This window comes from Manis javanica, chromosome 9, assembly GCF_040802235.1.
Source record: "Manis javanica isolate MJ-LG chromosome 9, MJ_LKY, whole genome shotgun sequence".
NCBI classification, from domain to species: domain Eukaryota; kingdom Metazoa; phylum Chordata; class Mammalia; order Pholidota; family Manidae; genus Manis; species Manis javanica.
Genome location: NC_133164.1, coordinates 58,321,311 through 58,340,446, shown reverse-complemented (window position 1 = coordinate 58,340,446; position 19,136 = coordinate 58,321,311). Strand labels below are relative to the sequence as shown.

At 38.6% G+C, this 19,136-nt stretch overlaps 1 protein-coding gene across 10 annotated transcripts in view; it reads left to right on the top strand.

Annotated features, from left to right (window-relative positions):
- Positions 1 to 19,136, top strand: part of RCBTB2 (RCC1 and BTB domain containing protein 2) — a 112,767-nt gene that overhangs the window by 50,367 nt on the left and 43,264 nt on the right. For 5 of the 10 annotated variants that reach the window (XM_036996529.2, XM_036996530.2, XM_073212654.1 and 2 more), the window contains 8 exons: positions 3,619 to 3,700; positions 6,554 to 6,618; positions 12,882 to 13,037; positions 13,257 to 13,407; positions 15,559 to 15,725; positions 16,286 to 16,444; positions 17,443 to 17,550; positions 18,561 to 18,703. In XM_036996529.2, the coding sequence (XP_036852424.1) occupies positions 6,577 to 6,618; positions 12,882 to 13,037; positions 13,257 to 13,407; positions 15,559 to 15,725; positions 16,286 to 16,444; positions 17,443 to 17,550; positions 18,561 to 18,703 (926 nt within the window). In that variant the 5' untranslated portion in view covers positions 3,619 to 3,700; positions 6,554 to 6,576. Of the gene's footprint in view, positions 1 to 3,618; positions 3,701 to 5,141; positions 5,295 to 6,553; positions 6,619 to 12,881; positions 13,038 to 13,256; positions 13,408 to 15,558; positions 15,726 to 16,285; positions 16,445 to 17,442; positions 17,551 to 18,560; positions 18,704 to 19,136 lie in introns of those variants that run through there. The other 5 variants (XM_073212655.1, XM_017670577.3, XM_073212656.1 and 2 more) reach the window with 3 other exon arrangements.

Here is a 19,136-nt window from a genome sequence, read left to right as displayed (position 1 = left end):
GTCTGTTGTGATTTTTCCTTTCCATTTCTGATTCTGTTGATTTGTGTTTATTCTCTTTTTCTCTTAATAAGTTTGGCTAGAGGCTTATGTATTTTGTTTATTTTCTCAAAGTACCAGTTCTTGGTTTCGCTGATTTTTGCTATTGTTTTATCCTTCTCAATTTTGTTTATTTCTTCTCTGATCTTTATCATGTCCCTCCTTCTGCTGACTTTAGGCCTTATTTGTTCTTCTTTTTCCAGTTTCGATAATTGTGATGTTAGACTATTCATTTGGGATTGTTCTTCCTTCTTCAAGTGTGCCTGGATTGCTATATACTTTCCTCTTAAGACTGCTTTCGCTGCATCGCACATAAGTTGGGGGTTTGTATTGTTTTTGTCATTTGTTTCTATATATTCCTTGATCCCTATTTTGATTTGTTCATGGATCCATTGATTATTTAGGAGCATGTTTGTAAGCCTCCATGTGTTTGTTCACCTTTTTGTTTTCTTTGTAGAATTTATTTCTAGTTTTATATCTTTGTGGTCTGAAAAATTGGTTGGTAGAATTTAAATATTTTGGTATTCACTGAAGCTCTTTTTGTGAGGTAGTATGTGGTCTATTCTTTAGAATATTCCATGTGCTCTTGAGAAGAGTGTATATCCTGTTGGTTTTGGATGTAGAGTTCTATGGATGTCTGTTAGGTCCATCTGTTCTAGTGTGTTGTTCAATGCCTGTGTGTCCTTACTTATTTTCTGCCGAGTGGATCCATCCTTTGGGGTGAGTGGTGTGTTGAATTCTTCTAAGATGAATGCATTGCAGTCTATTTCCCTCTTTAGTTCTATTAGTATTTGTTCCACAAATGCTGGTGCTCGTGTCTTGGGTGCATATATATTTTGAATGGTTATATCCTCTTGTTGGACTGAGCCCTTTATCATTGTGTAGTGTTGTTCTTTATCTCTTGTTACTTTCTTTGTTTTGATGTCTATTTTGTCTGATATTAGTACTGCAACCCCTGCTTTCTTCTCACTGTTGTTTGCCTGAAATATGTTTTTCTATCCTTTGACTTTTAGTCTGTGACTGTCTTTGGGTTTAAGGTGAGTTTCTTGTAAGCAGCATATAGACGGGTCTTGCTTTTTTATGCATTCTATTACTGTGTGTCTTTTGATTGGTGCATTAAGTCCATTTACATTTAGTGTGACTATTGAGAGGTATGTGCTTATTGCCATTGCAGGCTTTAGATTCGTGGTTACCAAAGGTTCAAGGTTAGCTTCTTTAGTATCTTACTGCCTAACTTAGCTCGCTTATTGAGCTGTTATATACACTGTCTGGAGATTATTTCCTTCTGTTCCTTCTTATTCTTCATATGTTGTATGTTTTGTTCTGCGCTCTTTTTAGTAGTGCTCCCATCTAGAGCAGTCCCTGTAAGATGCTCTATAGAGGTTGTTTGTGGGAAGCAAATTCCCTCAGCTTTTGCTTTTCTGGGAATTGTTTAATCCCGCCATCATATATAAATGATAATCACGCTGGATACAGTATCCTTGGTTTAAGGCCCTTCTGTTTCATTGCATTAAATATATCATGCCATTCTCTTCTGGCCTGTAGGGTTTCTGTCGAGAAGTCTGGTGTTAACCTGATGGGTTTTCCTTTATAGGTGACCTTTTTCTCTCCAGCTGCCTTTAAAACTCTTTCCTTGTCCTTGATTCTTGCCATTTTAATTATTATGTGTCTTGGTGTTGTCCTCCTTGGATCCTTTCTGTTGGGGGTTCTGTGTAATTCCGTAGTCTGTTCGATTATTTCCTCCCCCCAGTTTGGGGAAGTTTTCAGCAATTATTTCTTCAAAGAGAATTTCTATCCCTTTTCCTCTTTCTTCTTCTTCTGGTATCCCTGTAATATGAATATTATTCCTTTTGTATTGGTCACATAGTTTTCTTAGTGTTGTTTCATTCCTGGAGATTCTTTTATCTCTCTCTATGTCAGCTTCTATACGTTCCTGTTCTCTGGTTTCTGTTCCTTCAATGGCCTCTTGCATCTTATCCATTCTGCTCATAAATCCTTCCAGGGATTGTTTCACTTCTGTGATCTTCCTGACATCTGTTATCTCCCTCTGGACTTCATACCATTGCTCTTGCATTTTTTTCTGCATCTCATCCGATTGCTTTTGTATTTTTCTCTGCATCTCTGTCAGCATGTTCATGATTTTTATTTGGAATTCTTTTTCAGGAGGACTGGTTATGTCTGTCTCCTTCTTAGGTGTTGTCTCTCTGATCTTTTTCTGCCTCTAGTTTTGCCTTTTCATGGTGATAGAGATAGTTTGCAGAGCTGGTACGAGTGACCGCTGGAAGAGCTTTCCTTCTTGTTGGTTTGTGGCCTTCCTCTCCTGGGAGAATAGCGACCTCTAGTGGCTTGTGCTGTGCAGCTCTGCACAGACAGGGCTTCTGCTTCCTGCCAGGCTGCTATGGAGTTTATCTCCACTGTTGCTGTGGGCGTGGCCTCTCTGGGGCTGTTCCTCCGAAATGGTGGAGCCCTGTTGGAGGGGTAGCGGCTGGGCGGCTATTTATCTCCGTAATCGGCCTCTGTGCTCCCTGTTGCCCAGGGGTTTAGAGTGCCCGGAGATCCCCAGATTCCCTGCCTCTGGGCTAAGTGTCCTATCCTGCCCCTTTAAGACTTCCAAAAAGGACTCTCCAAACCAAAACAACAACAGCAACAACGAAAGAGGAAAAAAAAGGAAAAAACGCGTGATTTTCTTTATCTTCAGGTGCCGGTCTCTGGCACCCGCTCACCGGTCTTGCTGCCTTTTTTCCCTATTAGTGGGGTCCTTGTCCCTTTAATTCTTCCAGAAAGCACTCGCCAAAAAAAAAAAAGAATATGGAGAAATGCTTGATATTGTTTGTCCTCACTTGCCAGTCTCAGGCTCCCGCTCTCCGGTCTTGCTGCCCTGTTTCCCTCGTATTAGGGTCCTTGTCCGTTTAAGGGTTCCAAAAAGCACTTTGCAAAAAAAAAGGGAAAAATGCGCGATTTTCTTTGTCCTCAGGCGCTTGTCTCAGGCACCCGCTCACCGGTCTTGCTGCCTTGTTTCCCTAGTATTGGGGTTCCTGTCTCCTTAAGGCTTCCAAAAAGCAGTCGCCAAAAAAAAAAAGGAAAAACGCATGATTTTGTTTGTCCTCAGGCGCTGGTCTCAGGCATCTGCTCACCTGTCTTGCTGCGCTGTTTCCCTGGTATTGGGGTCCCTGTCCCTTTAAGGCTTCCAAAAAGCACTCGCCAAAAAAGAAAAAAAAAAAACTGCTCCCGTTTCTTTCCATCCGCCGGGATCCAGGGGGAGGGGCACTCGGGTCCCGCCGGGCCGGTGCTTGTATCTTACCTCCTTCGCTAGGCGCTGGGTTCTCGCAGGTGTGGATGTGGTCTGGATGTTGTCCTGTGTCCTCTGGTCTCTATTTTAGGAAGAGTTGTCTTTATTATATTTTCGTAATTCTATGTGGTTTTGTTAGGAGAGTTCCACTGCTCTACTCACGCCGCCATCCTGGCTCCGCCCAGAGATAGTTTTTAAACTGTATTTTTCTCAGAGAATGACTTGCTAAAGTTGCAAAATGGCATATGTTTTTCCTTCTCTCTTTAAGAGAATTTATGTATTTGTATTTTCAGGAATATTAACCTGACCCTCGAAGACAACATTGCAAGGATCTAGAAGGAAAAGGATTAAAGGCGCCAGAAATTTAAAACACAGGTACCAATGTTTTTGGAGGGAACATTCCCAACCAGTCTGTACAAAATAAAACTGGAATGTACACAGGAAAACTTAAAATATCTCAGCAATACAGGGTGGGGGTGTCCAAAAGCAAGAGCTTTGGAATCATTCCTGGGTTCAGATTCTGGCTATGACCCCAACTAGTTGGTGACTGTCCGTCAAGTTACTGAAACATCTCCATAAAATGGAGACAATAATTGTAACTGTTTCTTTTAGCTATTATAAAGATTAAATGAAATAATGTAAGGCACTTAGTACCTGGTACAGGGTACCTGTTTATTTTAACTGTTATTATATTGTTGTTGCTATTTAGAATTCATAGATTATGGTATTCTGTATGTATATTTTGGATTTTTAAGAAGTATGTGTTGATATACTAGTATAACAATTGTATTAGCAATAGCCTGGTGAAATCATGTAAATAACAGGATGAGATAACTAATACTCACATATATTCCATAAACTTTATTCCTCAAGTAATGCAAATTGAGGTGGCTGGTTATCTCTATTGTGTTTGTGTCACATTGGAATAATGTTTAAGAAAAAGCCAACCATTTCCACAATGCTAGAGAATTCAGTGTTTTTTTCACATTACTATACTATAGTAATTAATATAATCTACTATACTATATATTAGTTAGTTGATATACATTACTATAGCAATTAATTAGTAATTAATCTTGAATCATTTTTAAATCTACAAGGGCATTCTGAGCTAAAAAATTAAAATTGTTAATCTTATGAATCTTACTGAATGTTATTTCTTTGAATATGGTAATTACAATATACCATACATGCAATTATGTCTTAACCTGATTAGTCAAATAAACAGAATGGCTTATTTTCTACCATTCTCATTTTTATAGAGTTACTATACTTAAAATTGATCAAAGACACCAAAAAGAGCTCCTTGTTTTCCTCCTTAAAAACCAGGATATGCAGCTGATAAAAAAAATTTTCATAAAACTATATGGAGTGATTCCCAAGATGTACTGTTCAGTGAAAAAAAAAAAATTGCAGAAGAGTATATAAAGTAGGCTATTTTTTGTAAGCAGGAATTGGGAAATAAAAACACATACATTTACCTGCTTATTTTTTTGAAAAAAGCAGAGGAAGAATAAACCAGAAACCAGTGAAATTGGTTTCCTACAATGGTAGAGGGATGGGGTGACGGGAAAGAAAAAGTAATGGCCCAGTATCGCTGTTCTAAGATTTCAGTATATGAGTAAGATTTCCCTTCTACTCGGAACAAAGGTGGTCTCAGTACAGTGAAGGGAGATCATGTTTAGACTTTGGCCCCTTCTCCTTCTCTTGCTTACTTCTGTTTTTTGCTTTTGAATTCTTTTCCTCTACTTTTTTCCTTTCTCTTCTCTTCCCCTTTCTTTTCTTTCCTCTCCTTTCTTTTTATTTTTTATTCCAGTAAACTTGGGGCAGATGTGGAAAAGGTTATTTCCAGAGAAGAATCCTCAATACAAGCAGTCTCCAATATGCAAAGAGCTGTAATCAAAGGAGGCTTTCAATTAATATACCGTGTTCTGCTCTGGGTCATCTGCTGTGGTGGTTATAGCAATGAGTGAGTCATGGTTTCCTCTCTTAGTTTGCAAATTAATAGAGAAAACAGATCATACAGGAATAACTGTCACATGAAATTACCTTTCTGTATTGGCAACCAGATCAAGTTTTATTAATTTATCAGTGAGAAAAGTGAAAGTGATCCTTTTAAAAACAAGCCTATCTTTTCCAAACATTAGAAATGATGGTTTGTATTAATTGCCATAGTTTGAATTATAATTATTCTGAATACTGTAATTCTTATTATTCCTTATCTGAATACTGTAAGACTTTTTACAAAGTTTTGTTAGAATCCCCAAGGGCCTATAACATTGATAAGGAACACTGTCAAGACTTGACCTTATTTGATTATTGTTGTTATCTATAATAAGGTTCTAACTGCTTATAGATATTATCAGATAAAATGTTGTGATGTTAGTACTAGAAATATGGATTTTATTTGAGTAAATAGAATCCAACCTAATAAATCTGAAATATCAACTTAATTAAATACGGTTTCATGAACATGCTTTTGTGGGGAGAAAGAATATTTATTTATATTGATTTCGAGTGTTGAGATAGTTAATTGTGTACTGACTGAACCACAGTCCAGATGTACTGCATATCTTCTGATAGGGCCGCTCCTGCTGTAGATGTGCTAGACGGCAATCATTGTTGAGAAGGTTAATCAAGGCAAGAATGTTCAGTACTGTTGCTACATTTGATGGCTGTTATTTCAGAATTTTTGTTAAAATCCAGGATAACAAAACCATGTTCATTCGTTCATCCTTTCAGCCTTTTCATTCAATCTTTTTTTTTTTTTCCATCTTAGCAAATCATATACTCTTCAGTGGATCTGAGAATTGATAAGTTTGCTCTTCATAGTGATTTGGAACTTTCCAATCCCAGGGAAAATTTGACCAAGGTCTAAAATTAATTTTTCCTTATCTATAGGAAGTCAACTCTGATATAAAAAATTGCTACTTATTTCCTTATAGATTAAAGAATCTGCATTTACCCTGGAATTACTTTTCCAGACCTCAGCAGGAGGGTTCCCATAAGAGGCCGTAGGGTAACTCCAGAACAGTTAAAACAGAACAGTTAAAACTTTTGGGTTTTATAGATCTTAACTCCCATGCCTAAAACTCAATTCCCTTATCTTCCTTTCACCATGTGTGAGTTTAGTTCATTTTCTCTGTTAATCAGAAGTAAAGTAATTTTAACCTGCTTGGTTTTGTTTGACATATGGGATCCTGATTTTACCACATACTTTTTCTTCAGGGACTGCACAGAACTGAGTCCATATGGAAGAAGAACTTCCCCTTTTCTATGGAGAAAGTGGCAAGGTTAGAAAAAATCATGCCCTTGGAGCATGCATTTTCTGTTGCATGAAAATACTTCATCAAACATCTGTTGCTCATCCAATAGAAAGAAGATCAATGAGATAGTATCTGTTTTTGAGGGGCTCATGGTAGTGCTTCAGAAGCCAACAGATAATTACTGTGGTTGTGTAAAATGCTAGAGGCCTGTAGGGACCTAGGGACCTAAGCTGTCATCTGAGGAGTAGAGAAAGGGTTCCCAGAGACAGTGGGTTCATGCTGGATGAGGACTATAGGCCATCCCCCATTTTCACAGTTAATGCTGTCTGCCAGAGAGTCTGAGTTGAACAAGGTTTGCTCCATTTCCAGAGACTTAAAAATTTTTTTAAATACCTAATCTTAGATTACAAGTTTTTAATTCATCATACTCTTTATTTTTTCTCTGTCACATCTGAACATTGCAGTCAAACAGCTGAAGTCCAGTTAGTGTCCATGTGCTGTTAAAAGTTTCAGACCTTGCAGCATGCACATTGACTCCCATCTTGTGTTAATTTTATTAAATTGACACAATATCTGCTCTTCACTATAAACATCTTAATAATAACTGCCACTATTAACTTTCATTTTTCTGTTTTCTCTTTTTAAATAAAATACAATCAAAATGCAATAAAAGATGTAAATAATTATACAAGGCCAGCGTAGTATACAAAGGTGGCAGAGCTTCTGAAGCTGAATTGTAGAATTACCACGTGCTAACCTGAAGTGTTTGTGAGCCCTTGAAGGAAAGTTCAGAAGGACCTTACAAAAGACATAGTATAGAACTTGAGAATCTTATAAAATGTTACTAGAAAAATTCCAATTTTTTCCTTTGAATAACGGAAATAAAAGAATGGACTCACAAAATTAGCAATGAAATTATTACATACAAAGTGTTAACACTGCCAGGAAATCCTCAAAAGGTGAGGTGTTGGTAGTTTTTTTTTAAAGAAATTTTTTTGTTATTTATGCCCAACCTGAAAATGTGCTGTACTTTAAATTGAATTATAACAACTTATAGTTGTCTGTAGTTAAGTGAAGTATCACAATCCGTTTGATTCTTCCTGTGATGGAGAAGCAGTTATACAGGTAGCATGCACTCAAAAGAATAGTAAAATGTATTTCAGTCTCTGATTTTATGGGGCTGAGTTTCCTGAATTATGTTTTCCTTGAACTAATATAAAAATTTCAGCACTTTGCATTTCACAAACAGATGCCAGTAAAAGATGGGGAAGGTGGACTGGATGTTTTGTTGAAATGGGTAAAATATAAAAATAATAAGCTATGTAAAACATAAAGTTCAATTGTTAAAAATTATTATGATAACTTCCTATGTAGGTCATGTTAGATTCTATTGCCCAAGATTACTTTAAAAAAATGTTTTTTTCACTTTTCTGTAAATTAAGGGAATGGCAAGGTGTTTAGGTTTAGCCTAAAATGAGGCATTATCACAGATTTCAAAGATGGTGTAAATTATCAAACTTAAAAAAAAAGTAGTAAAGGAAAGCTGGTTGGGGAATAATTATCACCTAATGTGGTGTTATGTGCAGGAAAGGGGGGTTTACCTGGATCAAACTTGTATTGTGAATTCTAGGGATACAGTCTTAATGACATATTGTATATTGCCAAGCTCCCGTTGCCTGGTAGCACTTTTTCTCCATACAGGTTTTTCTGTTGCCCGCTCTTGGCTGTTGCTCAGCCAGTTCCATACTTAACGGTTAGACACAGGTCACTGGGTGCCTTCTGGCAGAGATGGCTGCTGACAGACAGGGGAGCTGCAGCTTCTACACTGGTGTGTGTGTGATTCCTATGCTGCATACACTCTTTTTATATACAGTGTACAAAAACAAGGTATACATATACATATAATATATATGTGCATATGTTTGCAACATATATGGTATATATAGCTATACAAACTCATGAGTATGCTGGAGAGGAAAATGTATTTTCTTCTGTGAGCAGAGATGCTGCAATTCCTTGAGACTGATATTAAACTGCCAGAGGCCAGCTCCCGCGGGAGGGGGTGTTGCCCAAAAGGATGAGACGGAGTCGGCGCACTGAGAGACACGACAGAGAGTGAGATGGAGATGGTCTCTCGACAAAGTGCCGATGACAGCTTTATTTATACCATTTTGTACAAGGATATGATTATTTTTTATTTGTTCTTTTGATTAACAAGCATAGGCAAGCTTTTTTCTTTCTGTTTCTTTCTAATCTATACATAGTTAGTCAAGTGTTAGGTGATTTTTTTTTCTGTTCCTTGACCTAAACTTTTCCTAGCAACATGTACTCTATTGTGTCTCACGTTTCTATGCAACGCAGTTTCTAAGTAAGGCAGGTGACTGCAGAAGCTTGCAGCATGTAGTAGTGACTATGGAGTCTATCAGTTCAGGGTGAAATACAGGTCACCCACTGCCACAGTTAGCTAGGCAGGTATCATCGTCTATATTTCTAATGCAATGGGTACATTTTATCCCCTCATAATATTTATTCTGTCATAGGTAGATGCAAAATAAAGATAGAAAGCATCATTTAGTGCTGTAAGAAGGCAAGTGTAGATGATAAGTTATGTACCTAGAGACTAGGTATTAATCCAAGTTAGACAAGGGCAACAAAACATCCGTGGGTGTAGACAATTTCTGTCAAAACTGGGGGGGTGAGGTTCTAACCCTCACCTCTGTTGGCCCCCATTTTCTCACCTGATGGCCCCCTGCAACCTTGCCTGTCTTAGGTTGTTCCTCCCTTGAGGAATCTTACCCGTCTCTCTGGCTAACCAGCCATCTTCTGGGGCCATACAGGGAGATGTAAAGCTGGTAAGTGAGAGAGAAGTAATGTTCTTCGAAAAGGTTAGCTTTTCACTTCTTTGCAGATTTATGCTCCATGGCTTCTATGCCCAGCACTTGTCTTGAGGTATCTTTACCATTCGGAAGAATTATGGTACTTGGTACTTTCATGTATGAGGCATGAATTCTAGTAAAGGGCTGTAATTAGGAAGGAAGAAGAGAAGCTATAGAAGTAGCAGATGGAAGAAAACATGAGAAAATTGATTAAGTGTCAGACAGGGTTATTCCATTCAGTATTCCCATATAGCTCTATTTCTCTAATTTTCCTATAAAACACTTCATCACTAATTTCACTAGCATTGCAAACAAGGGGGGCATTCCCACTAAGGTGGAGATGGGGTAGTCAATATTTGACTACCTGCAGGTTTCTGTATTCCATGCCAAGATCGCCATCTGGCCCCTGCGTGTTCCATTCTTCAGGAGCACTGTACTGAAAAGCTTCTGGGAAACTTATGTTCTCCTTCTTTCCATGCTGCTTATCAAAGGTTAGCTTAGTCCTTGGCAAAAATGCAAGCAAAAGCAAAGCCAGTAGTATAATGGAGAATAACAAAATCAAGGTGGGTAATAGGGGGAGCCAGCTGCGAAGGCCCCTGCTTTGCGGGGGGTCTTCCTCCAGCCTGAGCTTCGCTACACAGCTTGAGTAGCATGGCTCCCGCCATTAAATAGTCTATACTTCTATATAAATTACCCACCTCCTTATATCATGAAGGAATCTTATTTTCTATGAGGTTTTCTTTTGAATTTTTTTTCCTATTTAAGTTGACAAATGTAAAAAAGGACAATTAAATATTTGATACCACATCCCAAAAATTGTTCTTTTTTACATTTATCAACCTAAATCTAATATAATGGGATTCTGTCTTTAGCTCTATTCTGTCTTTAGTGGCCTTCGGTGCTGCCCAAAAAGGCAATAAAAGACATCATTTTCTGGACAGGATCGTACAATTCGAGTGGCATGGTGAGAAAAAGTGGCTGGATTTGGAATCAGGGCAGCTGACCATGATTGAGGCTCTGCCACGAGCTCAGGATGATGCTATTAGCAGTGACAAGCTCCTTATATCCTCGGTTTAGTTTCTTAGGGCTGCCTCAACAAATGACCACAGACTATATGCCTGAAAACAACAGATGTGTAATCTCTTAGTTCTGGAGTCTAGAAGTCTGCAGTCAAGGTGGCAGTCAGCAGGGCCACACTCTCTGAAGGCTCTAGGGGAGAAGCCTTCCCTGCCTCTGGGGGCTCCTGGCGATCATGGGGTTCCTGGACTTGTAGCTACATCATTCCAGTTGCCACGTCCATTAGCAGGTGGCCTTTCTCACTGTATGTCTTCACATGACGTGATAGTTTCATGTGTCAGCCTGGGTGGGCTGCTGGTGCCCAGATTAAGCACTGTTTCTGGGTGTGTGAGTGTGTTTCCAGTTGAGAATAGCATTTCAATTGGTGGACTCAGTAAATGTTTTGCCCTCTCTGGTGTGGGTGGTTGTCAACCTGTTGGGGGCCTGAACAGAAGAAGAGGCGGAGGAAGGAGGAATTCATCCCCTTTTTCCTGCCTTGTCGATGGATCTGGGTCATGTCATTCCATCTTCTCCTGCCCTCAGCCTGGGATTCATGTCACCGTCTCCCCTGGGCCTCAGGCCTTTGAACGGGGACTGAAACGTGCAGCCAGCTCCCTGGGGTGTCCAGCTTGCAGGTACAGATCGTGGGGCTTCTGAGCCTCCACAGTCTTGTGAGCTAACTCCTCATTATATGTATGGACATATCCTAACCTGACTACTAAGGTGCAAGGAGCAAATATCCTTTCAGGCCTGTACAGAATAAGTAGCTAGTCCTATCACCTCCCTATCAGAACCCATTCCTGGTCAGGTTGGTTTAATAGCTGATGGGAAAGACAGGACTTAGGAAATCCTTTGCTTCTTTAAATTAAGCAGTAATATGTAATTTTTAAGGGAAGTGGCCAAATATGCATTTGATAGGCCATTTAATATTAGCTGTTTATATATCTTATTGTCATCATCAACATTTTTGGAAGTTGAAAAGTACATAAGTAAAAGTTTCCAGTATAGCAAATAAAAGCTTTCTTTAAAACAGCTTTATAATGTCCACATTGAATGCTCATGATCTAAATGTATGCTGTTATGGGTTTAATTGTGTCCCCCTTCCAAATTTATATATTGAAATCCTAACCCCCAAAGGTGATAGTGTTAGGAGGTGGGGCCTTTGGGAGGCAGTTAGGTTGGGAGGGGTGGAGCCCTCATGAATGAAACTGGTGCCTTATGAAAGAGCCCCTGGGGGGCCCCCTGGCCCCTGGCGCCTTGTGAGGACACATGAAAGGCGCTGATAGTGAGCCAGGAGGGCCTCGTGGGAGCAGATCATGCTGGCACCTTGGACTTGGAGGCACCCAGCCTCTGGGACTGTGAGAAATGGATTTTTGTCATTTATAAGCCACCCAGTCTGTGGTATTTTGTTATAGCAGCCTGAGTGGATTGACACCACAGTATCTCAGAAGAGGACCTTGTTTGGAAATGGGGTCATTCTGGATGTAATTGATTTAGTTAAGATGAGGTCATTAGAGTGGTTCCTGATCCTGTATGACTGGTTTTCTTATAAAAAAGAGAAATTTGGACTGAGACAGACATGCACAGAAAGAAGACGTGAAGGCACAGGGAGGGTGGGCATGTATAGGCGAAGCAGAGAGGCCTGGACCCTCCCTCACAGCCTCAGAAGGAGCAAAACTAGCTGATACCTTGATTTTTAATTTCTAACCTCCAGAACTGTGAGAAAGTAAAGTTCTGTAGTTTAAGCCATTCAGTTTGTGTCATTTTGTTACTGCAGCTGCCGCAAATTAATACACATACTTTCTGGGTTTTTCTTCCTCCCAATCCCCAAACCTGAATGGGGGCTGAAGGAACCCACCAACTGCTTAAACTGATGGTCAGAACTGACCCATGAACTGAAACTTCGGAGTGTTTCCTCGATGTCACTCCTGGCATTGTTCTTTTCCAAGGACTTGTTTTGTTAAGACTTAGGCAGCAGATGAAATAGCAGTCCACTCTTTCTTTTCCCTGGTTTTACCACCACCCTAGTTTCCAGAGCTACATTTAAGACATTGCCAGCAGTTAAAGTACTTGCTAGACACTGAGTTCCCTGAAGTTCAACCTTGGATGATTCCTGTGTCCTTGAGGGAAACTCATAGGTGAGATCTGATGCGTCCAGGGCCTCTGGCTCCTGGTTGTTGGGATAGCAGTTCCGAAGCTGTGGAGCTTAGAAAGGCAGTTCCTGCAGCTATGAGAGGCTCTCAAAAATAGAGCTGTTCCTCCTTAAACCCCTGCTTACTCTTCTGCAGAAGTGAAAGGGGCAAAGAAAATTTGTTTTTTTAATTAATGTCTTAATATATATATTTGTTTCCTTTCCAGTCAGTACAGGCTACTTTGTCATCTTTGAAGATGTTAGATGTGGGAAAGTGGCCAATCTTCTCCCTTTGTTCTGAGGAAGAGCTGCAGTCAATTCGTCAGGCCTGTGTCTTCGGCAGCGCTGGCAATGAAGTTTTATATACAACAGTAAATGATGAGGTGATTTTAAAGTAAAAATTCAGCCACTTATATTTTCAGCAATGACCTTGTTAAATTGAAGATTTTGGGGAAACTAAGGAATTGAGGTTAAAAAAAAGCATAGAGAAGATTTTTATTTATTATATAATGAAGAAGTTTCACTTTAGGTTTGCTGTTTAAGTGTAATTACCCTTTTATCAGAAATTGAACTGCTTGAACTAACTTTCGTTTTCCCCGCAGATTTTTGTTCTTGGCACAAACTGCTCTGGCTGTTTGGGATTAGGTGATATCCAGAGCACCATTGAACCCCGGAGGCTGGATTCTTTAAGTGGCAAAAAAATAGCCTGCCTCAGCTATGGGAGTGGTCCACACATTGTCCTTGCAACCACAGGTAACCTAGGAACACAGTGTAGAATTTTAGCCATTGATTTGTTGAGGAACAAGATTTAGGAACACCTTTTAAATTGAGAACACTTTTTGATTGGGTAAGAGTTTCCAGCTCTGCCCTGTGAACTTGACTGCGCTTTGGACAATGTGAAATATAAACATTTGATTATCAGAGTAAGATCACTTACTGATGGGATCTAGTGATTATTGGCACTTTAGATATAAGAAGGACAATGCTATAAACTCAATAAACCCCTTTTGTTTATACTATGTAAATGTACTTATTTTGCATTAGAATGCTGAACTTACTCTGGATTTTTTGAACTCGAGATTGCTGATCTATGAACTGAAAGACTAAAGCTAGGATCCAGTATCTCCTCTAGCTCTTGGCATTTGGTGATTCTTACATTAAACAGTGTAACTTGTAGTTGATCCTAGTTTTATAAGTAATTAAGTATTCCCATGGCTTTTTCATGAATACATATCTTACAGTTTTTCTTAAGTTGGGTATTCATTGTATTAGTATTCTTTAAACTAAAACTAAATTTTAGAAATACTCTTTTATATGTTTATTTATCATTTAAAAAATAAGTTTTAGGGATTTTTGGTTGCCAGTAATAGCAGGCTAGACTATGCAGACCACTTCTTCACTGAAAACAACTAAAAATAAGTTTTATAAAGGCATCAAAGCACTGAGAAAGCAGAAGAGAATTATCAGACCATATTTAAGAGAAAGTGTGAAGAGCTTAGAGGGGAACTTGAAGCTAATTTTGCCTCAGCAGCAGCATCTGATCACTTAAACGGAGTTGTGGTTTGATGTACTCATGAGGTGAAGGTGTGGTAAGTCAAAGACCTAACACATTAGGCTGGGACCACAAAGCCTTACTCTCTCAGGGAAAGGATGAGCCAGTTCTTCCATCTGTAAGGGACTGAATAGATGAATCCTTGGCTCTGAGCAAAGTAGGGAGAAAGAAAAAGAAAAGAAAGAAAATCTCTTTTTGAGAGGTTGTAACCATAGATTCATATTCCAGTTCACATCAGACTGGATGGTCCATGAAATCTCAAGCCTTTGATTTATTAAGAGGTACTTCTAAGTGCCTTAAGGGCATGAGAAGTCATTGCAAAAAAACCTGCTAGGGAGGGCATCTACATCCTAGGCCTGCGGGGACTATAATGCCATTGGAAAGTAACTTCAATGGCAATTAGCACATAGTTAAAGATAACCAGGTACATAAGTAAGGTACCATGGCAAAAGCCAGCACACACATTGACTATTAAATATCAGATGTTTGAGTTACCAGCCACCAGTCATAAGATGGCTGTCTTTATTGTGTATGAAGAAATAAGAAGTGAACTTAAAGATACCTGCAGGGATTGGGGATTTCAAAAAGAACCAAATAAATCATATAACTGTCAAAATGAAAAACTTAGTGGACAAGTTTTGCCGTAGTTTGGACACAGTGAAAGAAAATTAATAAACTGGTAGATCAGAAGAAATTATCTGGAATATAGCACAAAGAGACAATATGGTAAAAATACAGATGAAAGGAGTATATACTGTATGATTCCATTTATTGAAAATTCAATAACAGGAGCAAATAAATTTCATCATGCAAGATGTATATGTTGGGGGCTTTTTAGTTGATCACGTTACATTTGTTGACCTGAGTGGTAACACATGGGTGTGTGCTTTATAATTCTTTCTAAAACTGTGCATATGTATTATTAACTTTTCTGAACATATGTTATACTGCACAATAAATACTACATGACAAAGATTTAAAAAATTAACTTGATGATCATTTTATAGGTAGGAAATTAAGGCCCAGAGAAGTTAAATGACCTTACAACCTTTTGACTTTAAAATCTAGTGTTTTCTTCTATTACTCTTAGTGGCCTTTTTCTGCTGTTTATTAAAAACCCATCTTCCATCTGTTAAGTCTGAGTCCACTTAAATTTCATCGTGTTGCTTTGAGATAGAATGTAGCTTATACTTCCCAAATGTATTCTTTATAAAATGAATTTGGTGGAATTAGGGAAGTTGATTAGCTTTTACATGTGAATTTTTAGTTTTCATTTGTGAAGTGTACACTGTATATTTTCATATAATCAGGGAAATGTTTTGAAATCAGGGTATGTTTCTTTTTATTTTCAGAAGGGGAAGTCTTTACCTGGGGTCATAATGCTTACAGCCAGCTGGGCAATGGGACAACTAATCATGCGTTAGTGCCCTGTCATATCTCTACTAATTTGTCAAACAAACAAGTCATTGAAGTTGCCTGTGGGTCTTACCATTCTTTGGTGCTAACATCTGATGGAGAGGTGAGAACAGTCAGCATAAATCTCAGATTTTTTTCAGTAAGGTTATATAGATTTCTATAGCAGTCCTGGAAATATGATCATCTGATTAAAATAACTGCTTCCCTCAAATTCAGTCTTATTCTTGTTCGCAATTCATAGTCATGATGTTTATGTTTATGTTATGAAGTGTATACTTTTATGTAGTCAGAATTTCTATGACTGCAAAATTTAAAAGAGTGTGATATTTCTTCTATATTGCTATACTCAAGGGGATTATTTGTGAAAAGAAAAATCCCTAAATGCTGGAAAATATAGCTGAGGCAAGGTAGATATTTTTATAGGTATTGTATGGTATTTGATAATTGTTATTGCTGTTTGTGTAGATAATACCAATAAAGTAGTTTTATAAAGTGATATATTTGTAAGAATGAATTTTACAAAAACTCCTCTGCCTATGTTGTGAGAGTTCATGGACATCAAGCACTTGCAGAGCAAAGTTGAGGTGCCATGAGCACATGTTTGCCAAGTGGGACATTTTACAAATTAGCATGTTTCATTTATTGATATTTTCTTTCAAATAGGTATTTGCCTGGGGTTATAATAACTCCGGGCAGGTAGGATCTGGATCAACGGCTAATCAGCCAATTCCTCGAAGAGTCACCAGTTGTTTACAGAATAAAGCAGCTGTGAACATAACATGTGGGCAGATGTGCTCAGTGGCAGTGGTGAACACTGGGGAGGTAAGGACTTTATTCCACAGGCTGTTGAAAAGAACCGGTTTGCACATTGTTTTTTCATGTGAAACCTTCATAAGAGTGTATACCAATCATACCTTAATAAAAAATTAAAAAAAAAATATTCAAGGTCCAACCCAAATGTACCTTTCATGAAACCTCCCCAGGCCATTTTCAGTAGAAAATAATTTCTCACTTAAAACAATTCCCATCTGCCCATCTTTTATAGCAGAGACTGACATTTTTTGGCAGGCAGCTCATTGTGCCTCAGTGTCCATTCTTTCCCAATTCTATAACAGGACCCTGCATTTTTTACCAGGAATGTGGGCAGTAAAATGACCTTCCCCAGTATTTTTGGCTGTGGCCATTTGACAAAGTTCTGGGGAGTAGAAATGGGCCGTATCCTTTTAAAGGGAGTTGGGTGCTTCTCCCTTTCCCTCCTTCCAGCTGAGTGGCTGAGGATGTGATGGATGGAGCTGGGGCAGCTACCCAGCCTGTGAGGTGGGAAGCCCTGTGTGGGATTCACATATAAAGTATAAAAATCATATGAATAATCATATCTGAAATCAGGGTATGTTTCTTTTCATTTTCAGAAGGGGAAGTCTTTACCTGAGGTCTTTACTTGATTGCTTATAGTTCATGATTCGTGGTCAAAACAGAAACAGTTTCTGTGATATGAGTGCCCTTGCATTGTTCACCATGTAAGAACTTGTTCACCATGTGAGAACTTGTTCGTTATGCTTCAGAAGATTGGAGACTGTTGAGAGTTGGACTTGATTGATGATTGTGCATTGAGTTCCCTATACAAAATTTTATTGTTGTTAACAACCATTTGATCAATAAATATGAGAGGTGCCTTCTCAGCACCACTCTTGCACTGTTAAAAAAAAAAGAAAAGAACCGGTTCGCCTTGTCAGTGTCATGACCATTGTGCCATGCGTCTCACAACAGAGTGTGATTGCTTTTCATCTTTGGCGGATGCTGAGTCTCTCCTTTTCTCTCAGGTCTATGTGTGGGGCTACAACGGCAACGGGCAGCTCGGACTTGGTAGTAGTGGCAACCAGCCAACCCCCTGCCGAGTGGCAGCTTTGCAAGGCATCCGTGTTCAGCGGGTACGTCTGTGGTTAAGGTATAGTGTGAAACAAAGTCTTCAGTGACAAAGAGCCAGTGTATAAAGACACAGCTTTCTTAGCAGGACAGACATGTAGCTGTTCGGGTATCTTCACTGAAGTAAAAGTTAAAGCTCTTTTATATGAACAAAGTGGTAGGTGTTCATCATCAGAAAATTAGTATTTCTGGGGCACACTTATCCACAGCTGCTGGGAAGTAAATTGTTCCAGTCTTTTCCAAGGAAACTTAGGCAGTATGTATCAAGAGCCTTAAAACTATTCACACGCTTTGATCTGTAATTGTACCCCTAGGGGATTATCTTAAGGAACCAAAGAGAGTCATTTACAGAATTAGTGGAGAAGATAAAGCAAAAAAAGAAAGAAAAGAAAAAGTAGAAAATCAATAACTTTAATAAATAATAGATGTAGCATAATTCTAACCAAACAATAAGTTGATAAGTAAATTACGCTGAATCTAGTTGAATGGCTATGGTTACAAAGGATTTTAATGGTGTTGGATAGTGCTATATATAATGTTAAACAAAAAGAGACAAAACTGCTTATACAGTATGATCATTAAAAAAAAAAAGCTGTGGATGCATGTCTCTGTATCTATATATAAATAGAAAAAAAGCCCTGACCTTGAGATTACTTTTATGTTTATGCTTTTCTTTATTTTTTTCACATTGAACATGTTTTATAATGAAAAGAAAATAATTCCTAAGAAATGAAAGTCTCTGTTTCTTACATCACACCTTTGATTTCTGTGAGCATCATGGATCCACATGAAAGCTGAACAGACTGGACCCGTGCCAGGCAAGGGCTGGCACCGGCCTGATGGCAGGTCTGTCCGCACATGGGGCCATGGAGTTATGCAGAGTGCAGTTCATTTCATGCCTCTCTGGGCAGCCTGCACCTTCCTTTTTGTTTTCATTTTTCACACTTAACCTGTCTTGTGAAAGCACATTTTGTCTGGTTTGTAAGGCCTGAGTGGATTTGTTTTTTCTTTCCAGGCTGCCTGTGGCTACGCACATACATTAGTATTAACAGATGAAGGCCAAGTGTATGCTTGGGGTGCAAATTCTTATGGCCAGTTGGGCACTGGCAATAAAAGTAACCAGTCCTATCCTACTCCTGTCGTGGTGGAAAAGGACAGGTAATATGTACGTTTTCAAAGTATCTTCAGTGTTCTTTAGTGATTAAACAAAACTTAGTATGATAGAAAATTGTGGGGAATTTATAGCTCATACTAGAATATTCTTTAATTATAGCATTCATTCCTTTTAAAATTGGCTTTTGAATTGCCAAGGAGTTTACTGTATGTTAAATATTCTATTTAACTTACCCATATTTCATCTCCTCCTCCAATAGCTGTTGTACAAAGACTACAATGACTACACCTATAGCAGCTGTTCTGCATTATTTTTATCCCTCACAAATTACCTTGTTTCCACCTTCTTATTATTTTCTGTTTTCCATTCTTTTTGTTTTGTTTTGTTTTTAGTTTTATTTTTTATTAAGGTATCATTGATATATAATCTTATGCTCAGGTTTCACATGAACAACACTGTGGTTACTACATTCCTCCT